The following is a 16,079-nucleotide window of genomic DNA, read 5'->3' on the forward strand; positions in this document are numbered from 1 at the left end:
TGTTGTTTAAAAACATGAAATGGAAGAAAGAGATGGCAATTGCAAGGTTACCATGATCTAAAGGAGTTTCTGGTATAGAATACTGGAAAAAAAACTAAACAAAACATTTTTAATATTTTGCCACTGCCAAGGTGCAAGTTGCTCTGAAACAATTTTGTATTTAAGGGATTTTTTTCAGCTGAAAATGTCTGATAATCATTTGGCTGTTCAAATAATTTAATGTAAAAAAGAGTAATATGATTTATCACCATAGAGAACTTCGGAATGAAAAAAGTACACACTATTCTTACTTTGGATTAAAAAAAAATGTAATTGGTGAATATAATAACTCTGTTCTAAGACCTTGTTGATGTCTGCCTAGACACACTTCAAGGCATCATAGGCACACCACAATGTAAAAGCTCATCCAAAAGTAAGATTCAATATCTTATTTTGCTCAAAATTGAAAGCATTGTTGTTTAGAGAGAAGACATTTCTGAATGCAGTGCAATGAGCTCAATGAAAAAAACAACAAAAACTTATCCAATATAGTGCTGAATATGCATTCAATACTGAAAGGTATGTATTTATGGAGTATCACATTTTAACTTTTCAATATGCTAATTGCAATAATGGAACTGAGCTCAGTGAGCAGAAATGTAAAAATTGCTGTCTATGCAGTGAGGTACCATTTCAGTTAGAATGCTACCTTGGAAGATAGTTGCTTATGTAGACATTACACAGCAACTCACTAGGTTCTGAAGCAGAGCTGTTATGTTCTAAAATGGTCTACAATCACAGCTTATTAGTTACATTCTAAATGGTAAAGCCTGCTTCATCAAGGGCACTGTGCATACCCCAAGCACAAATAAAATCTGCTGTTATGTTAAATAGGCGGGGGGCCCAATTTTGATTTCATCAGGGCACACCTATAACTGTGTATACAGGAGCTCGACTAAATCGGGGCTCGCGTCTGCTGCGGGATCCTTAAAGTAGAGTGTGGCAGTGTCCTCTCCCTGCTCTGTCTTCCGCGCCCTGAGCTCGGTCACCTCTTTGGGCTGCTCTTGCTGGCAGCGATTGCTGTTCCACCACATTTCCAGGGCGGCCACCAGACAGGCCAACAGGAGCCCCGCTGCTAGGATGCAGAAAACGCCGGCGAAGCTATGCAGCTTGAGCGACCGACCATCAGGTTGGGCATTACTGTGGCTGTTGAGGTCACAGCGGCCAGTCTGAGGCCACCACTTCTGTTTCAAGACATCCAGGTCTCCTTTCTCCTGCAACTCCAGAATCCTGTGAAAGACGACATGGAATGCACTTATTTCATGTGAAGTTTTACATATGGTTGCTTCCTTTCCTTATTTTTTTTTTTGTAATGCAGCCTGTGCATGTTAATTAGTCAGTAAACTTGTAGGAGTGTGTGTGTGTGTTTGGGAAAGGCTGTTTGTTTGTTGACCAATGGGAGCGTTTGAGAAACTGTTTGGAATTTTTTTAGTAGATGTTTTTAATTATTAGTTGTTTCCCAAAGCAGGCATTTACCCAACACAATCTTACAGAAAAAATGTAATGTCTCGATTACGTATGTAACACTCGTTCCCTGAAGGAGGGAATGGAGAGATCACATCGGTGACTGACGAATTGGGGTTCTCAATTCGTTGGTCACCTACATGATGTTGAATGTGACAGAATGAAAAGGAACTATTTTACAGTGTAGTGAGTTCATATGAATTTGTCCAAGGTGAATTTTTAGAGAAAAAGCAAGCATGAAGGTCTACTCCTAACCCCATATCTATATATAACCATCACAGGGGCATATGCGATCATATGAAAATGTACAAATACAATCATACAAATTAGACACCAAAAAGTAAAATGTTTACCATATTAAATTGCCATAAAGTTGGACCAACTCGCAAACCACCTAGCAACCTATCCATAACCCCACTGAAAGTACAGGGCGATGCCCCAGTAAACACCCAGTGTTTTACACAGGCAAACACTATATACTTATTCTTTAGAAAATCCAGTTATTTTTGCAGTTCTGTTTGGTGCCACTAGATGAACAGAAATCACTTACAGTAGCTAACCTTAAGCACACAGGCGTGTAGCTCAAGAAAAAAATGATTTACATTGTGATTACTTTTTTTTAAGTTTTGTACATTTTAGGACCTTTTATTTAGAAAACAAAAAGGTTCTATCTACAAAGTCGAACTCTATGAGAGGATTTTGATATTGTACATTTAGGATACATTTAGGGTCTCTATCATTTCCATGTAGGAAAGAGACTTGTTCCCCATATAATTTTTGCTATATGTAATGCAAAAACTTTGAAGCTCACTATCTCAAAACCACTCAGAATGCAGATAGAACCTTATAATTCCAAGGCGATGAATGACAAAGTAGTTTATATTAAACATTATAAAACTTTTATTTGCAGAATGAATAAGAAATACCCGCGTTGTAATGTAATATTTGGCTCATTATTATTATTAGTATCAATAAAAAAAGGCTATACAATAAAACAGTAGCCTTCAATGACAAATTCACTTCATTAACTTTGAACTTGTATTAACAATATGAATAAGGGAATGTTTTACCCGCATTGTAACACAAGTAAATAAATGGTCTTTGGATTTCCCATTTCTTTAAAATGATCGTAGTTTGTGGTTCATTATTACCCTCTTAATTAAAACGCATCGGTCATGAAATAGTAGAATACAATGGCAAATTTGCATAGTCCTATATTAAACTAACTTTTATTAAGAACATGAAGATTCAAGATTCAAGATTTTTATTTGTCACATACACAATTATACAGAGTATAACCAGCAGTGAAATGTAAGTCAGGTCCGCTCCAGGGACAGTGCAATTATAAAGTATACAAATATTAAGAAAAAGAAAAGTAGAAAAAATAAGAGAATAAAATAAAGATAAAAAATATAAATATAAATATAAATGTGCAGGTCAGTATGTTGTTGACTTAAATAGTAATAAGAGGAATGTGCAAAAAGTTGTACAGGGTATTTAAATAGCAGCAATATGAGGTAGAAAAAAATATGAATAGCTTATTGATATAGTGATATTTACATGGAGTCATGTGATGTTATGATACAGAGTTAGAGTTTAGGAGCCTGATGGCCTGGGGGAAGAAGCTCTTCCTAAGTCTCTCAGTTTTTGCCATCAGGCTAAGGAAGCGCTTACCAGATGGAAGCAAAGTGAATAGATGGTTACCAGGGTGATTTGAGTCCTTGATGATTTTGACAGCTCTACTTTTGCAGCGTTTGAGGTAGATGTCCTGCAGAGAGGGGAGAGCAGATCCTGAGATGCGTTCAGCTAAGCGCACAACTCTCTGTAGTGCTTTGCAGTCCTGATTGGAGCTGTTTCCATACCACACTGAGATGCACTGAGTCAATACACTTTCTATGGTCCCTGAATAGAAAGTTTTCAGGATTGCTGGTGAGACCCTGAATTTCCTCAGCTGTCGCAGATGGTACAGTCTTTACCTGGCTTTCTTAACCTGTGTTTGGATGTGTGTAGTCCAAGTCAGGTTCTCGGAGATGTTTACACCGAGGTACTTGAAGTTACTCACCCTCTCCACAGGGGTCCCACTGATCATAAGAGGAGTGTAGGGCTGCTGCTGTCTCTTCCTAAAGTCCACAATCAGCTCTTTAGTTTTGCTCACATTCAGAGAGAGACAATTGTCCTGGCACCATGATGTGAGTCTCTCTACCTCATCCAAGTATGCGGTCTCATCGTTGTTGGAGATGAGGCCCAGAACCACAGTATCATCAGCGCATTTGACAATAGATGTGGAGCTGTGAGAGGACACGCAGTCATGCGTGTAGAGAGAGTAAAGCAGGGGACTCAGGACACAGCCCTGTGGAGCTCCTACTGTATGTTCAGAGTGATGGAGTTTGAGGTGAACTGGCCAACTTTCACCACTTGAGGTCTGCCGGTGAGGAAGTCTTGAATCCAGTCACAGAGTGAGGAGTTTAGGCCGAGGTCTGTGAGCTTAGAGGCCAGCTTGATGGGGACTATAGTGTTGAAAGCTGAGCTATAGTCAATGAATAGCAGCCTTACATAATTCCCATTGTTGCTGTCTACGTGTGTGAGGGAAGAGTGGAGGACGTGAGAGATGGCATCGTCAGTGGATTTGTTAGGGCGATAGGCAAACTGAAGAGGGTCCAAAGTATCAGGGATGGAGGAGCAAATGTGGCTCTTTACAAGTCTCTCAAAAACCTTCATGACTATAGATGTGAGGGCAACTGGGCGATAGTCATTCAGGCAAGAGGGTTTATTGTTCTTTGGCACAGGGATAATGACAGATTTTTTGAATGAGGTGGGAACCATGGAGGTAGCAAGGGACTCATTAAAGATAGACGTGAACAAACCAGCGAGCTGATCGGCGCAGGACCTCAGAACACGGCCGGTTATCCCATCAGGTCCAGCTGCTTTCCTGACGTTCACTTTCTTTAGCGCCCTCCGAACCTCATACTCCGACACGGTGATTACAGGATTACAGCCTGCTGCTTCCTGACGCGCTGGTCGGCAGAGACGCGCCGCCGCCGTTGCAATCGAAGAAGATGTTTAACTCGTCGGCCAGCAACGGATCTGCTCTCACCTCAGCGGAGGATTTGTTTCCAAAGGCACAGATGGTCATCAGTCCCTGCCACATCCGTCGAGAGTCATTGAGCTGGAAATGAGACTCAATTCTCTCTTTGCATCGGTGTTTGGCGGCTCTTACTGCCCGTCGGAGAGCGTAGCACGATGCTTTGTACTCGCTCATATTCCCGGTCAGAAGAGCCTCATTGTAAGCTGCAGTGCGTGTGTTAACCACAGCACGGATTGTTCTGTCCACCCACGGTTTCTGATTGGAGAATGTCCTTACAGTTATTGTTTCTGTAGCTTGCTCGGTTAGCATGTTTACAAAGCTCAATGCTACATCCGTGAACTCGCTGACGTCAGAAGAACTCGCCCGGAACATGTCCCAGTCGACGTCATCAAGAGCCGCCTGCAGCATAGCCTCTGAGTGGGAGGACCAGCGCTTCACTACTCTCTGCACCGGAGGATCCTGAACGAGCCTTTGTTTGTATTCCGGTGTTAGGAAAATGGCGACATGGTCCGATTTGCCAAAAGCCGGTAGTGAGCAGGCTTTGTAGGCATTCTTGAACTGAGTGTAGCAATGATCCAGTGTGTTTGGTCCTCTAGTTGGACAGGATACATGTTGATAAAAGTTCGGCATGACCTGCTTGAGGTTGGCTTTGTTAAAGTCCCCCGCGATGATAAAGGCAGCGTCAGGATGTTTGTCAATGTAGCCGCTGAGCACATCGTGAAGCTTAGACAAAGCCAAACCGGTGTCCGCCTGTGGTGGAATGTACACAGCAGTAACAATGATCGACGAAAACTCCCGGGGCAGATAAAATGGATGGCAAATAATGGAAAGATGTTCCAGATGAGGCGAGCAGGAACGCGACAGAATGGAAATATTCCTGGGATCACACCATTTCTTGTTAATCATGAAACACACTCCTCCGCCCCTGGATTTACCAGCCTCTGCTGTTCTGTCCATCCGAAAAACAGAGAAGTTATCACTTGGCATTACAGCAGTGTCCGGGACCATGGATGAAAGCCACGTTTCTGACAAACAAAGGATGTTACAGTCCCTTATGTCCCGTTGGAAACTAATCCTGGGTCTAAGATCGTCCATCTTATTCTCCAAGGATTGGACATTTGCGAGCAGAATGCTCGGAAGAGGAGGACTGTGTGCCCTTTTCCGGAGTCTATCTCGAATCCCAGCACGTTTCCCGCGGTGTTTCTTGATCGTCGCCTCGTGGGGTTATTGTTCATCTCCGCGTTCCAAAGAATCTCCAGAGGCCATGATGGATTCCTGGATAAAGTGTCCTGGAACAGGTTAGTGTAGCGGTTTCCAATGTCCAAAAGTGTTTCTATGTTGTAGGTGATCAGTGCCAACGTGAAATGTGTAAAAAGAGAAAGTAAAAGTATGTAAAAAAGTAAGTTAAAGCAAAATCTCAGCGGAGCGGCCTGAACTGCGTCCGAACACAGCGGCGCCATTTTGACGGATTATTCGGACATAAGACGGATATAGCCTACTTGCATTTTTACCCAAACAAATAAGGTCTTTATCCTCATAAACAAATGTGTGTGGTTCATTGCTTACATTTACATTTACATTTAGTCATTTGGCAGACGCTTTTATCCAAAGCGACTTACAATTGGGGAATACAAAAAGCGATTCATCTTGAAGAGGCAGTCAGACAGAGGAAGTGCTCGTAACACCAAGTCTCAGTCATTGTTCAAATAAGTACAAACTAGTAGGTGGAGAGAAAGATAGAAGGAAAGTTTTTTTTTTTTTTTTTTTAAGTTTAGGATGAAGTCAAGTACTGCCGAAAGAGATGAGTTTTCAGTTGTTGCTTGAAGGTTGCCAGAGATCCGGCGTTCCGGATAGGGGTGGGAAGATTATTCCACCAGCCAGGAATGGTGAACGAGAATGTTCTGGAGAGTGATTTTGAGCCTCTCTGTGATGGTACCACAAGGCGTCGCTCACTAGCAGATCTCAAACTTCTGGAGGGGATGTAGGTTCGTAATAGTGAGTGGAAGTAGGAGGGTGCAGAGCCTGTGGTAGATCTGTACGCAAGCATCAGTGACTTGAACTGGATGCGAGCTGCCACTGGTAGCCAGTGCAAGGAGATGAAGAGTGGTGTAGCATGCGCTCTTTTGGGCTCGTTGAAGATCAGTCGTGCCGCTGCATTCTGAATCATTTGTAGAGGTTTAATTGCGTTTGATGGCAGACCAGCCAGAAGAGCATTGCAGTAGTCCAGTCTAGAAACAACCAGGGCCTGGACAAGAAGTTGCGCAGCATGCTCTGTCAGAAAGGGCCTGATCTTTCTGATGTTGTGTAGTGCAAACCTGCAGGAACGAGCAGTCTTTGCAATGTGCTCTTTGAAGGTCAGCTGGTCATCAAAGATTACACCAAGATTTCTGACCGAAGTTGATGGGGTAATCATTGATGAGCCGAACTGAATCGTGAAGTCATGCCGTAGAGTCGGAGTGGCAGGGAAGACCAGAAGTTCCGTCTTTGCCAGGTTGAGCTGTAGGTGATGTTCTTTCATCCATGCCGAGATGTCCGCCAGGCAGCCTGAGATCCGTGCAGCTACCGTTGGGTCATCTGGTTGAAAAGAGAGATAGAGCTGCGTGTCATCGGCATAGCAGTGATAGGAGAAGCCATGTGCATGTATGATGGGACCCAGCGATGTAGTGTACGTGGAGAAGAGGAGGGGTCCAAGAACCGATCCCTGAGGAACTCCAGTGATCAGTTGATGTGGTTTGGATACCTCCCCTCCCCAGGCCACCCTGAAGGATCTACCGGTGAGATAGGATTCAAACCAGCGAAGTGGAATTCCAGTGATGCCCAGTGAAGAGAGTGTAGACAGGAGAATCTGATGATTGACAGTGTCAAAAGCAGCAGAGAGATCCAGCAGAATGAGGACTGACGATTTGGAATCAGCCTTTGCAGTTCGTAGGGCTTCAGTGACTGAGAGTAGCGCAGTCTCTGTTGAATGGCCACTCCTGAAACCTGACTGTTTAGCATCCAGCTTGTTGTACTGTGAAAGAAACCGCGAGAGCTGGTTGAAGACAGCTCGTTCGAGTGTTTTCCCTATGAATGGAAGGAGAGAGACAGGTCTGTAGTTATCTAAAAGAGAAGCATTTAATGTAGGTTTTTTGATCAGTGGGGTTACCCGAGCCTGCTTGAATGCTGTGGGGAAGATGCCTGTGAGGAGAGATGTGTTGATAATGTGTGTGAGTGCCGGTAAGAGTGTGGGAGAGATTGTTTGGAGAAGATGTGAGGGGATCGGGTCGAGAGGACATGTTGTAGGATGGCTGGAGAGGAGAAGTTTGGATACTTCTGCCTCGGTGAGAGGACTGAAGGAGAAGATGGGAGCTGGAGCGGTGGATGTGGTTGATCGGAGGTCCTGCGGAGTTGAGAACTGGTTGCTGATTGTTCTAGTTTTGTCTGTGAAAAAAGAGGCAAAGTCATCAGCGGTTATCAAAGTGGTGGGAGGTGGAGGAGGGGGACAGAGGAGAGAATTAAATGTTCTGAAGAGATTACGCATGTCTGGAGCGCTGGTGATCTTGTTGTGGAAATGTGAGGATTTGGCAGTGTGGACTTCAGTAGAGAAAGATGAAAGCAAAGACTGATACCTACTCAGGTCCGACGGATCGTCTGATTTGCGCCATTTTCTCTCTGCCGCTCTGAGTTTGGTCCGATTCTCACGAAGAACATCGGATAACCAGGGGTTAGAAGGAGTAGCCCGTGCTGGCCTAGAGGAGAGAGGACAGATGTCGTCTAGACAAGAGGTTAAGGTAGAGCATAAAGTGTCAGTGGCGGCATTTACATCCAGAGAAGAGAAATGGGTAGGCGAGGGAAGAGAGGAGGATACTACAGAGGAAAGAAGGGAGGGGGAAAGGGAGCGTAGGTTGCGTCTGAAAGTAACCGGTAAGGGAGATGGTGGCACCTGAGTTGCAAAATGTAACGTAAATGTAATGAAGAAATGGTCAGAGATATGGAGTGGTTGTACCAGAATGTTATCTGTAGAACAATTGCGTGTATAAATTAAGTCGAGTTGGTTACCAGATTTGTGCGTGCTAGTAGTGGTGAGGCGTTTGAGATCAAATGAAGCTAGGAGTGACTGGAAGTCTGTAGCATAAGGCCTGTCTAGGTGGATGTTGAAATCGCCGAAGACTAAGAGTGGAGTCCCATCCTCCATGAAAGACGACAGCAGTCCGTCCAGCTCGTCTAGGAAGGTTGGTGGTATTTGGCCCGGCGGACGATAGATTACCACAATCTGGAGTCTTATAGGAGCTGTCACAGTAACAGCATGCGATTCAAATGAGTTGAGATTGCCTAGGGGAGAGTGGGTAGAGTATTTCCAATTGTTAGAAATGAGCAAGCCAGTGCCCCCACCCCGGCCAACTTGCCTAGGGGTGTGAGAGAAAGAGAAATTGTGAGAGAGAGCAGCTGGGGTTGCCGTGTCTTCTGGACGGATCCAGGTCTCAGTCAAGCCCAGGATGCTGAGTGTGGAATGTAAGGAAAATGCAGAAATGAAGTCGGCTTTGTTGACAGCTGACTGGCAATTCCAAAGACCTACAGAGAAAGAAAGAGGTGCAGTGGAAGATGTAGAGATATTGCGCAGGTTGGCAGGGTTACGTGACCTTCTGCATGTATTTTTAGAGCGAGGTAGAGAGAGAACTGGAATGGTTTGGAAACACATGATAGAGGATAGGAAAGCGTGAGGGAAGATATAAGGATACTTAAGTGTGTGCTCGGTGTCGTTGCTCGGTCAAAGTCGCGCAGGAAAAAGTCGTCTGTCTTTACACTCGTTGGTCTTCACACGAGGAGGCTGAACGCGGAAGCGTCAGCGCTCTGACATCAACTAAATACAGTCTAAGAAACTAGAGTGAAAACAGCTGTTGCCGGCTTCTGATCAGCCCAGCCAATAAGGTTAAAGGACTGCTAGATAGCTCAAGACGAAACTAACACTTTGCACAAACACAAAGGCTCGTTCTCACCTGAGGCGCAAATTATTCTAATTTCCAGTAAGTGCAATTAACAGAAAAAACAGCGAAAATGCAGAGTAGAGATAGGTAGAAACGAACTATTCCTTCCTAGTAGCAAGTAAATTATTAAAACAACAGAACTTCAAACAAGTTATTCAAAACACTTACGCAGCTGTAGTCCGTCTCTGCTGGTGACAAGTCGGCTTTCCCAACCTTAGAGCAGCGACGAGCAGTTTAAGTACTTTCGCTGTTGCCGGCTTCTGATCAGCCCAGCCAATAAGGTTAAAGGACTGCTAGATAGCTCAAGACGAAACTAACACTTTGCACAAACACAAAGGCTCGTTCTCACCTGAGGCGCAAATTATTCTAATTTCCAGTAAGTGCAATTAACAGAAAAAACAGCGAAAATGCAGAGTAGAGATAGGTAGAAACGAACTATTCCTTCCTAGTAGCAAGTAAATTATTAAAACAACAGAACTTCAAACAAGTTATTCAAAACACTTACGCAGCTGTAGTCCGTCTCTGCTGGTGACAAGTCGGCTTTCCCAACCTTAGAGCAGCGACGAGCAGTTTAAGTACTTTCGCTGTTGCCGGCTTCTGATCAGCCCAGCCAATAAGGTTAAAGGACTGCTAGATAGCTCAAGACGAAACTAACACTTTGCACAAACACAAAGGCTCGTTCTCACCTGAGGCGCAAATTATTGCAGCTGTAGTCCGTCTCTGCTGGTGACAAGTCGGCTTTGCTTGTTTTTATTTTTTTTAATGAAAGCACAGCAACAATAAAGACAAACTCTCTTATATTAAACAAAGAAATGAAACTTTTATGAACAAAAGTTGTGCTTTTGGATCATAGTGTCTCGCATCACTCTCGTCACGTGACCAACACAACCCCATTCACCCCCCCCCGGTTTTATTTCTCAGCCCCCCCTGCTCAAAATACGTTCCCGCGACTATGTACAGAAACATACAAGGGGGCTGCCAAAAGACGAGAGTGGTAGAGAGAACAGATAATGATGGGCCACACAGCAAAATAGTAAGATGCATTCTTCACTTAAGAGGAGATGACATTAGGGGTCACTGTGTAATAACCTGCAAGCTCCCTCCTAACTGCCTTAGAATGTATTTTCCCATTTGCCCGAGGCATTTTTTTTTTTTTTGGAGATTTTTGCTATTATTTTCTAAGATGACTGAGTGTAGATAGGAAAGTAGAGGTGAGTAAGGGGGCGTGGGATCACGGCCTAATTTCACAATATTTTTAGCCTACCTTAAGCAAAAATAAAATAAAATAAATAAATAAATTCTAATTACATTAGAATATAATTATACATTTTATAAAATTATATCTATAAGGCAGCAGGAATTGAATCTTGGTCCACATGAGCCAACACGTCAGCTGTCCAGAACACTTGTCATGCAGATTTATTTATTCATTTATTGCTTGCAAACATTGCAAGTGTTGGGTTTCACATGTTCCCAGTTTTGTCTTGCGTTTGGACACGAGTTTGTAGTTTGTTGTAACCGTTTGTACGGTTTGTAGTCTTTTGTAGTTTCATTTCTGTTTCGTTGCCCTTGATTGTGTCCCCAGGTGTCCTATGTCCAGTGGTGTAGTGGTGCCTGAAGAAGTGGGTATACTCTCCCATCCCCCAAGGAAACGCCAACTAAACCTGTTGCCTTGACTTGCCTGTACATGCTACTATACCAGGGGTCTGCAACAGGGTTTGAAATTAACTTTTTCACTCACCATACAATTTTGCAAATACATTTTTAAGTTACCGGCCATTAACAACTTCTACTAGCCAAAAAACATCAGCAACATATATAAAGGTTTTATATAAAGGGCAGTTTTTTTTCTTAACCTTATTAAATGTGTCATCAACCTTTGTTTCATAAAAAAATCCAGTTAATATAATACAACATGAATATAATGGAAGAAGCAGAAGTCAATAGCATTTATTTGCATTTACACAGTTTAATGATACTGAAATGTAACATGAATGCTTTTTCCAAAATTACAACTGCATAAATAATGCTATGTGTTTTAAAATTATTTTTTTTAATATACAAATATGTTGGGGAAAATACAGTAAGCTACTTTTAAATATGAAAGTAAACCGCCAGTAGGTGGCAGCAAGTGAGCATTGAGTTATTTATTCAAATGATTTGATCAGATGACTAATTCATTCAAGAATGAAGCAAGCACCTCTATGAATGGTTTATTGAATCAATGACTCAAATGATTAATTCAGTAAAGTGTGTTGCTCTGAGATGCGCGACTGTTCTGCTGTGATCTTTGGAACTTTTTTTTTTTTTTTTTTAGGCTAACCAAATCGAGTAGAAATGGTCAACATTGACTGTCTAAATCAAGGATCCTCAAATCTGGACCATTTCTACAGAGTTTAGCTCTAACCCTTATCAAACACACCTGAGCATGCGAATCAGAGTCTTCAAGATCATTAGAAAATCACAGGTAGTCAGGGCCGGTGCTAGCTATAGGCAGAGCCAGCGATTGCCTAGGGCCTCAGTCTTTCTGGACCGATCATTCACCAATTTATTTCGAGTTTAAAAGAGCGTGAGCGCCGCTGCACTGATGCTACCAAACACAAAGCTTTGAATTTGTGCAAGTAAATGACATCGTGTTGGGAGCTGACTAGCAAAATAGCTACAAAAGTTAAAACAAAGAACTTTGTATTCAAATTAGTGCTGTTAAACGATTAATCGCATAATTGCTTGTATTTATATATACACTATAAATATACACAGTACACACACACATATATTATGTAAACAAAAACTTTTATTTTGAATGCGATTAATCTCAATTAATTATTTGACAGCACTAATTCAAATTCAAAAAGCAAACACACTAGACCATTTTTTAATGTTTCAAAAAAGTACCTCAGATGTGTGAAACTTCTAAATTGTGCTGATGTATAGGCTATTTAAGGTGGCAATACAATATATAGGCTAAAATCATATTAATATTAATAATATGACAATATCATAGTTAATATTGGTTAAATGGGAGGGAGAAACCCTGTCCCTACCCAGCAAGTAAAAAAAATATAAAAGCACTGATGTTCATTTACTGAAGTGGTATTCAGGAACTGTGAATAAATTACAGAAAAACTTACTGCAAAATAATCATAATTTTATCATGGCTATAATAACATCCTCAACAAACAAAAAAAAAGATTACCTTAGATAAAGTTTGATTAATACAGTAGGCTACTGGTCAAAAGTTTGGACACATTACAGTTTATCATGTTTTTGAAATAAGCTTATGCTCATCAAGCCTATTTGATAAAAAAAAATACAGAAAAAAAATAAATAAATAAAAAATAAAATATTGTGCAATAGAAAAGTAAAAAAAATAAAAATAAGAGCATTTATTTAAAATAGAAATCTGTTGTAACAATACCAATCAAAAGTTTGGAATTAAATGGGTCAGTATTTTTTTATTTTATTTTTTCAAAGAAATTCATAAGGATGTGTTAAAATTAAAGTGAAAAAGTGAAAGTGATGTGTGGCCAAGTACGGTTACCCATACTCGGAATTTGTGCTCTGCATTTAACCCATCCTAAGTGCACTAACACACAGTAGTGAACACACACACCGTGAACACACACCCAGAGCAGTGGGCAGCCATTTATGCTGTGGTGCCCTGGGAGCAGTTGGGGGTTCGGTGACTTGCTCAAGGGCACCTCAGTCGTGGTATTGAGGGTGGAGAGAGCGCTGGTCATTCACTACCCCCACCTACAATCCCTGCCGGACCTAAGACTCAAACTCGCAAGCTTTTGGTTACGAGTCAGACTCTCTAAACATTAGGCCACGGATGATGCTGAAAATTCAGCTCTGACTCATGGAAATAAATATTTTAAAGAATGGCAAAAATAGAACACCATTATTTAAAGTTTCACAATATTATCGTTCTTTCTGTATTTCTGATCAAATAAATGAAGACTTGATGATCATAAGTGACTTTCAAAAACATTACAAATAGTAATGTGTTCAAACTTTGTTACTAAGTAAAAATATACAAATTTAAAATGAAATGTTGTATAAATAAAAAGGTTAGGAATCACATTTTTTTCAAGTGCTTTTTATTGGGGGTGGGGGGCCTCCAACATGAATTTTGCCTAGGGCCTCCTAATGTCTAGTACAGGCCCTGCAGGTAGGTGAGTTTGATCAGGGTTGGAGCTAAACTCTGCAGCAGATTGGACCTCCAGGGTAAGATTTGAGGAACCCTGGTCTAAATTATACAGCACTTAACGTTAACTATTTGAACTCTTGCATAAAATCAATGCCAAATTTGCAATTGTATTGGTTTTCAGGGGGAAAAATTAACTCTCGTGTTGCTTAACTAGGCATCATATGTTATACATAAAAAAAAAAAAAAACTGTCTTTTTACCGCAGTATGTTTCATCTTTGTGCAGTTATGTTAATTTGTTTTGATTTCTCAACAATATTCTCTCCTACCGGCTACGCGAGCCTCACCTGGCGCGTTCTTTTAGGCTACTTTCAGTAGATTTTCTCTGTATTAGAGCTGTTTTGAACTTACTGTTTGAATGCATTCGTATACTGGATCCTTGACTGAAACGTTAACAGGAGATCATCGGTTTAAGAAATTTCTGATCGTTAAAACCTTCTTTTCATTTTAAGATATTGTTTTCGTTATAATGTACTGATTCAAATTAGTCAATAATTAATTATTATTTTACCACTCTGCGGACCTCTCGCGCATGAACAGGCAGCATTTCTGTCTCTGTCGGCATTCTCTCGGGAGCGGGTGCGGGGGGCGGGCGCAAACATATTTCAAAAGCAAACCGCGGCGCCACGGTCCTGACCGTCTTTACTAGGCGTTTTTAGAGAATATTAGCATTTATTCACATGCGACTGGATTAGCTATTCATGTGGTGGACTGTCATGATTTTGGTTAATGCAGGAGTCAGGACACTATACTGAATGTTGCGCATCAGAAGGGATTTAGAAGTGGGTATACGCAAAGCCAACTGATAAAGAAGTGGGTATACGCCGTATACCTGCGTTAATTGACATCTGGGCCGATCGGAATCTCGCGCCTGTCAAGAGAGGGAGGTGGGGGTGGGCTTGCCTGCCATGTAGGCCATGTAGGCCATTGGACAATTCTTATAAATTACATTTTTTTTGGACCAATCGGAATCTCAGCGCTTGGTTCAGGATCTTGAAACACACTGCCATATGTGTTCGCGCCTGTCAAGAGACACCTGACCTAATGTGGAAACTCTGATGGAAATTGAATTCAAGGTAAATCAGTCTTTTTGGAGCTAAACAACAGATATTTGTTTGCTTAAGTCAAATAACGTCAGCTAAGTTAGCGTTTTTTTTTTTTCATACAGTTAGCCTATGCTTCGATATATATATTCTCTGCCAATGCATTGATGAAATTAACAGTTGGATGTGCCAGAACTTTCTTCAGTTAAACAAGGAGAAAACTGAAATCATTGCATTTGGAAACAAAGATGAAGTTCTCAAGGTGAATGCATACCTTGACTCTAGGGGTCAAACAACTAAAAATCAAGTCAGAAATCTTGGGGTGATTCTGGAGACATACCTTAGTTTCAGTAGTCATGTCAAAGCAGTAACTAAATCAGCATACTATCATCTCAAAAACATTGCAAGAATTAGATGTTTTGTTTCCAGTCAAGACTTGGAGAAACTTGTTCATGCCTTTATCACCAGCAGGGTGGATTACTGTAATGGTCTCCTCACCGGCCTTCCCAAGAAGACCATTAGACAACTGCAGCTCATCCAGAATGCTGCTGCCAGGATTCTGACTAGAACCAGAAAATCTGAGCATATCACACCAGTCCTCAGGTCCTTACACTGGCTTCCAGTTACATTTAGGATTGATTTTTAAGTACTTTTACTTGTTTATAAGTCACTCAATGGCCCAGGACCTCAATATATTGCTGATATGCTCACTGAATATAAACCGAACAGACCACTCAGATCATTAGGATCGAGTCAGTTAGAAATACCAAGGGTTCACACAAAACAAGGGGAGTCTGCTTTTAGCTATTATGCGGCCCGCAGTTGGAACCAGCTTCCAGAAGAGATCAGATGTGCTAAAACATTAGCCACATTTAAATCAAGACTCAAAACTCATCTGTTTAACTGTGCATTTGTTGAATGAGCACTGTGCTATATGTCCGAACTGACTGCAATGAATTTTAAGTATAATCATTTTCTTTAAATTTATTTTAAATCAATTTCTATATCATTTTAAAATTCCTTGTTTTTATTATTTTTATTTCCATGTTTTTATTGATTTTTAATGTCTATTTCACTTTCTTTTATGTAAAGCACTTTGAATTACCACTGTGTATGAAATGTGCTATATAAATAAACTTGCCTTGCCTTGATTAAAACCTTATGTTTTACTTTCTTCTTCGCATATAGACATTGTATGGCTTTAGTAGACTTGGAATGCAACACAACTTTGTAATGCTTTTATACTGCTTGTTTATGCTCAATTTTTGCAATAAAT

At 41.3% G+C, this 16,079-nt stretch overlaps 1 protein-coding gene across 1 annotated transcript in view; it reads right to left on the reverse strand.

Annotated features, from left to right (window-relative positions):
- The window catches only part of LOC306852487 (glutamate receptor ionotropic, delta-1-like), a gene marked incomplete at both ends in the record, with an annotated part of 478,213 nt that overhangs the window by 4,223 nt on the left and 457,911 nt on the right, over nucleotides 1–16,079 (reverse strand). The window contains one exon of the mRNA XM_079389365.1: nucleotides 1,029–1,269. Coding sequence (XP_079245491.1) covers nucleotides 1,029–1,269 — 241 coding nt within the window. The remainder of the gene's footprint in view (nucleotides 1–1,028; nucleotides 1,270–16,079) is intronic.

Source organism: Barbus barbus, assembly GCF_936440315.1.
Source record: "Barbus barbus genome assembly, chromosome: 32".
Taxonomy (NCBI): domain Eukaryota; kingdom Metazoa; phylum Chordata; class Actinopteri; order Cypriniformes; family Cyprinidae; genus Barbus; species Barbus barbus.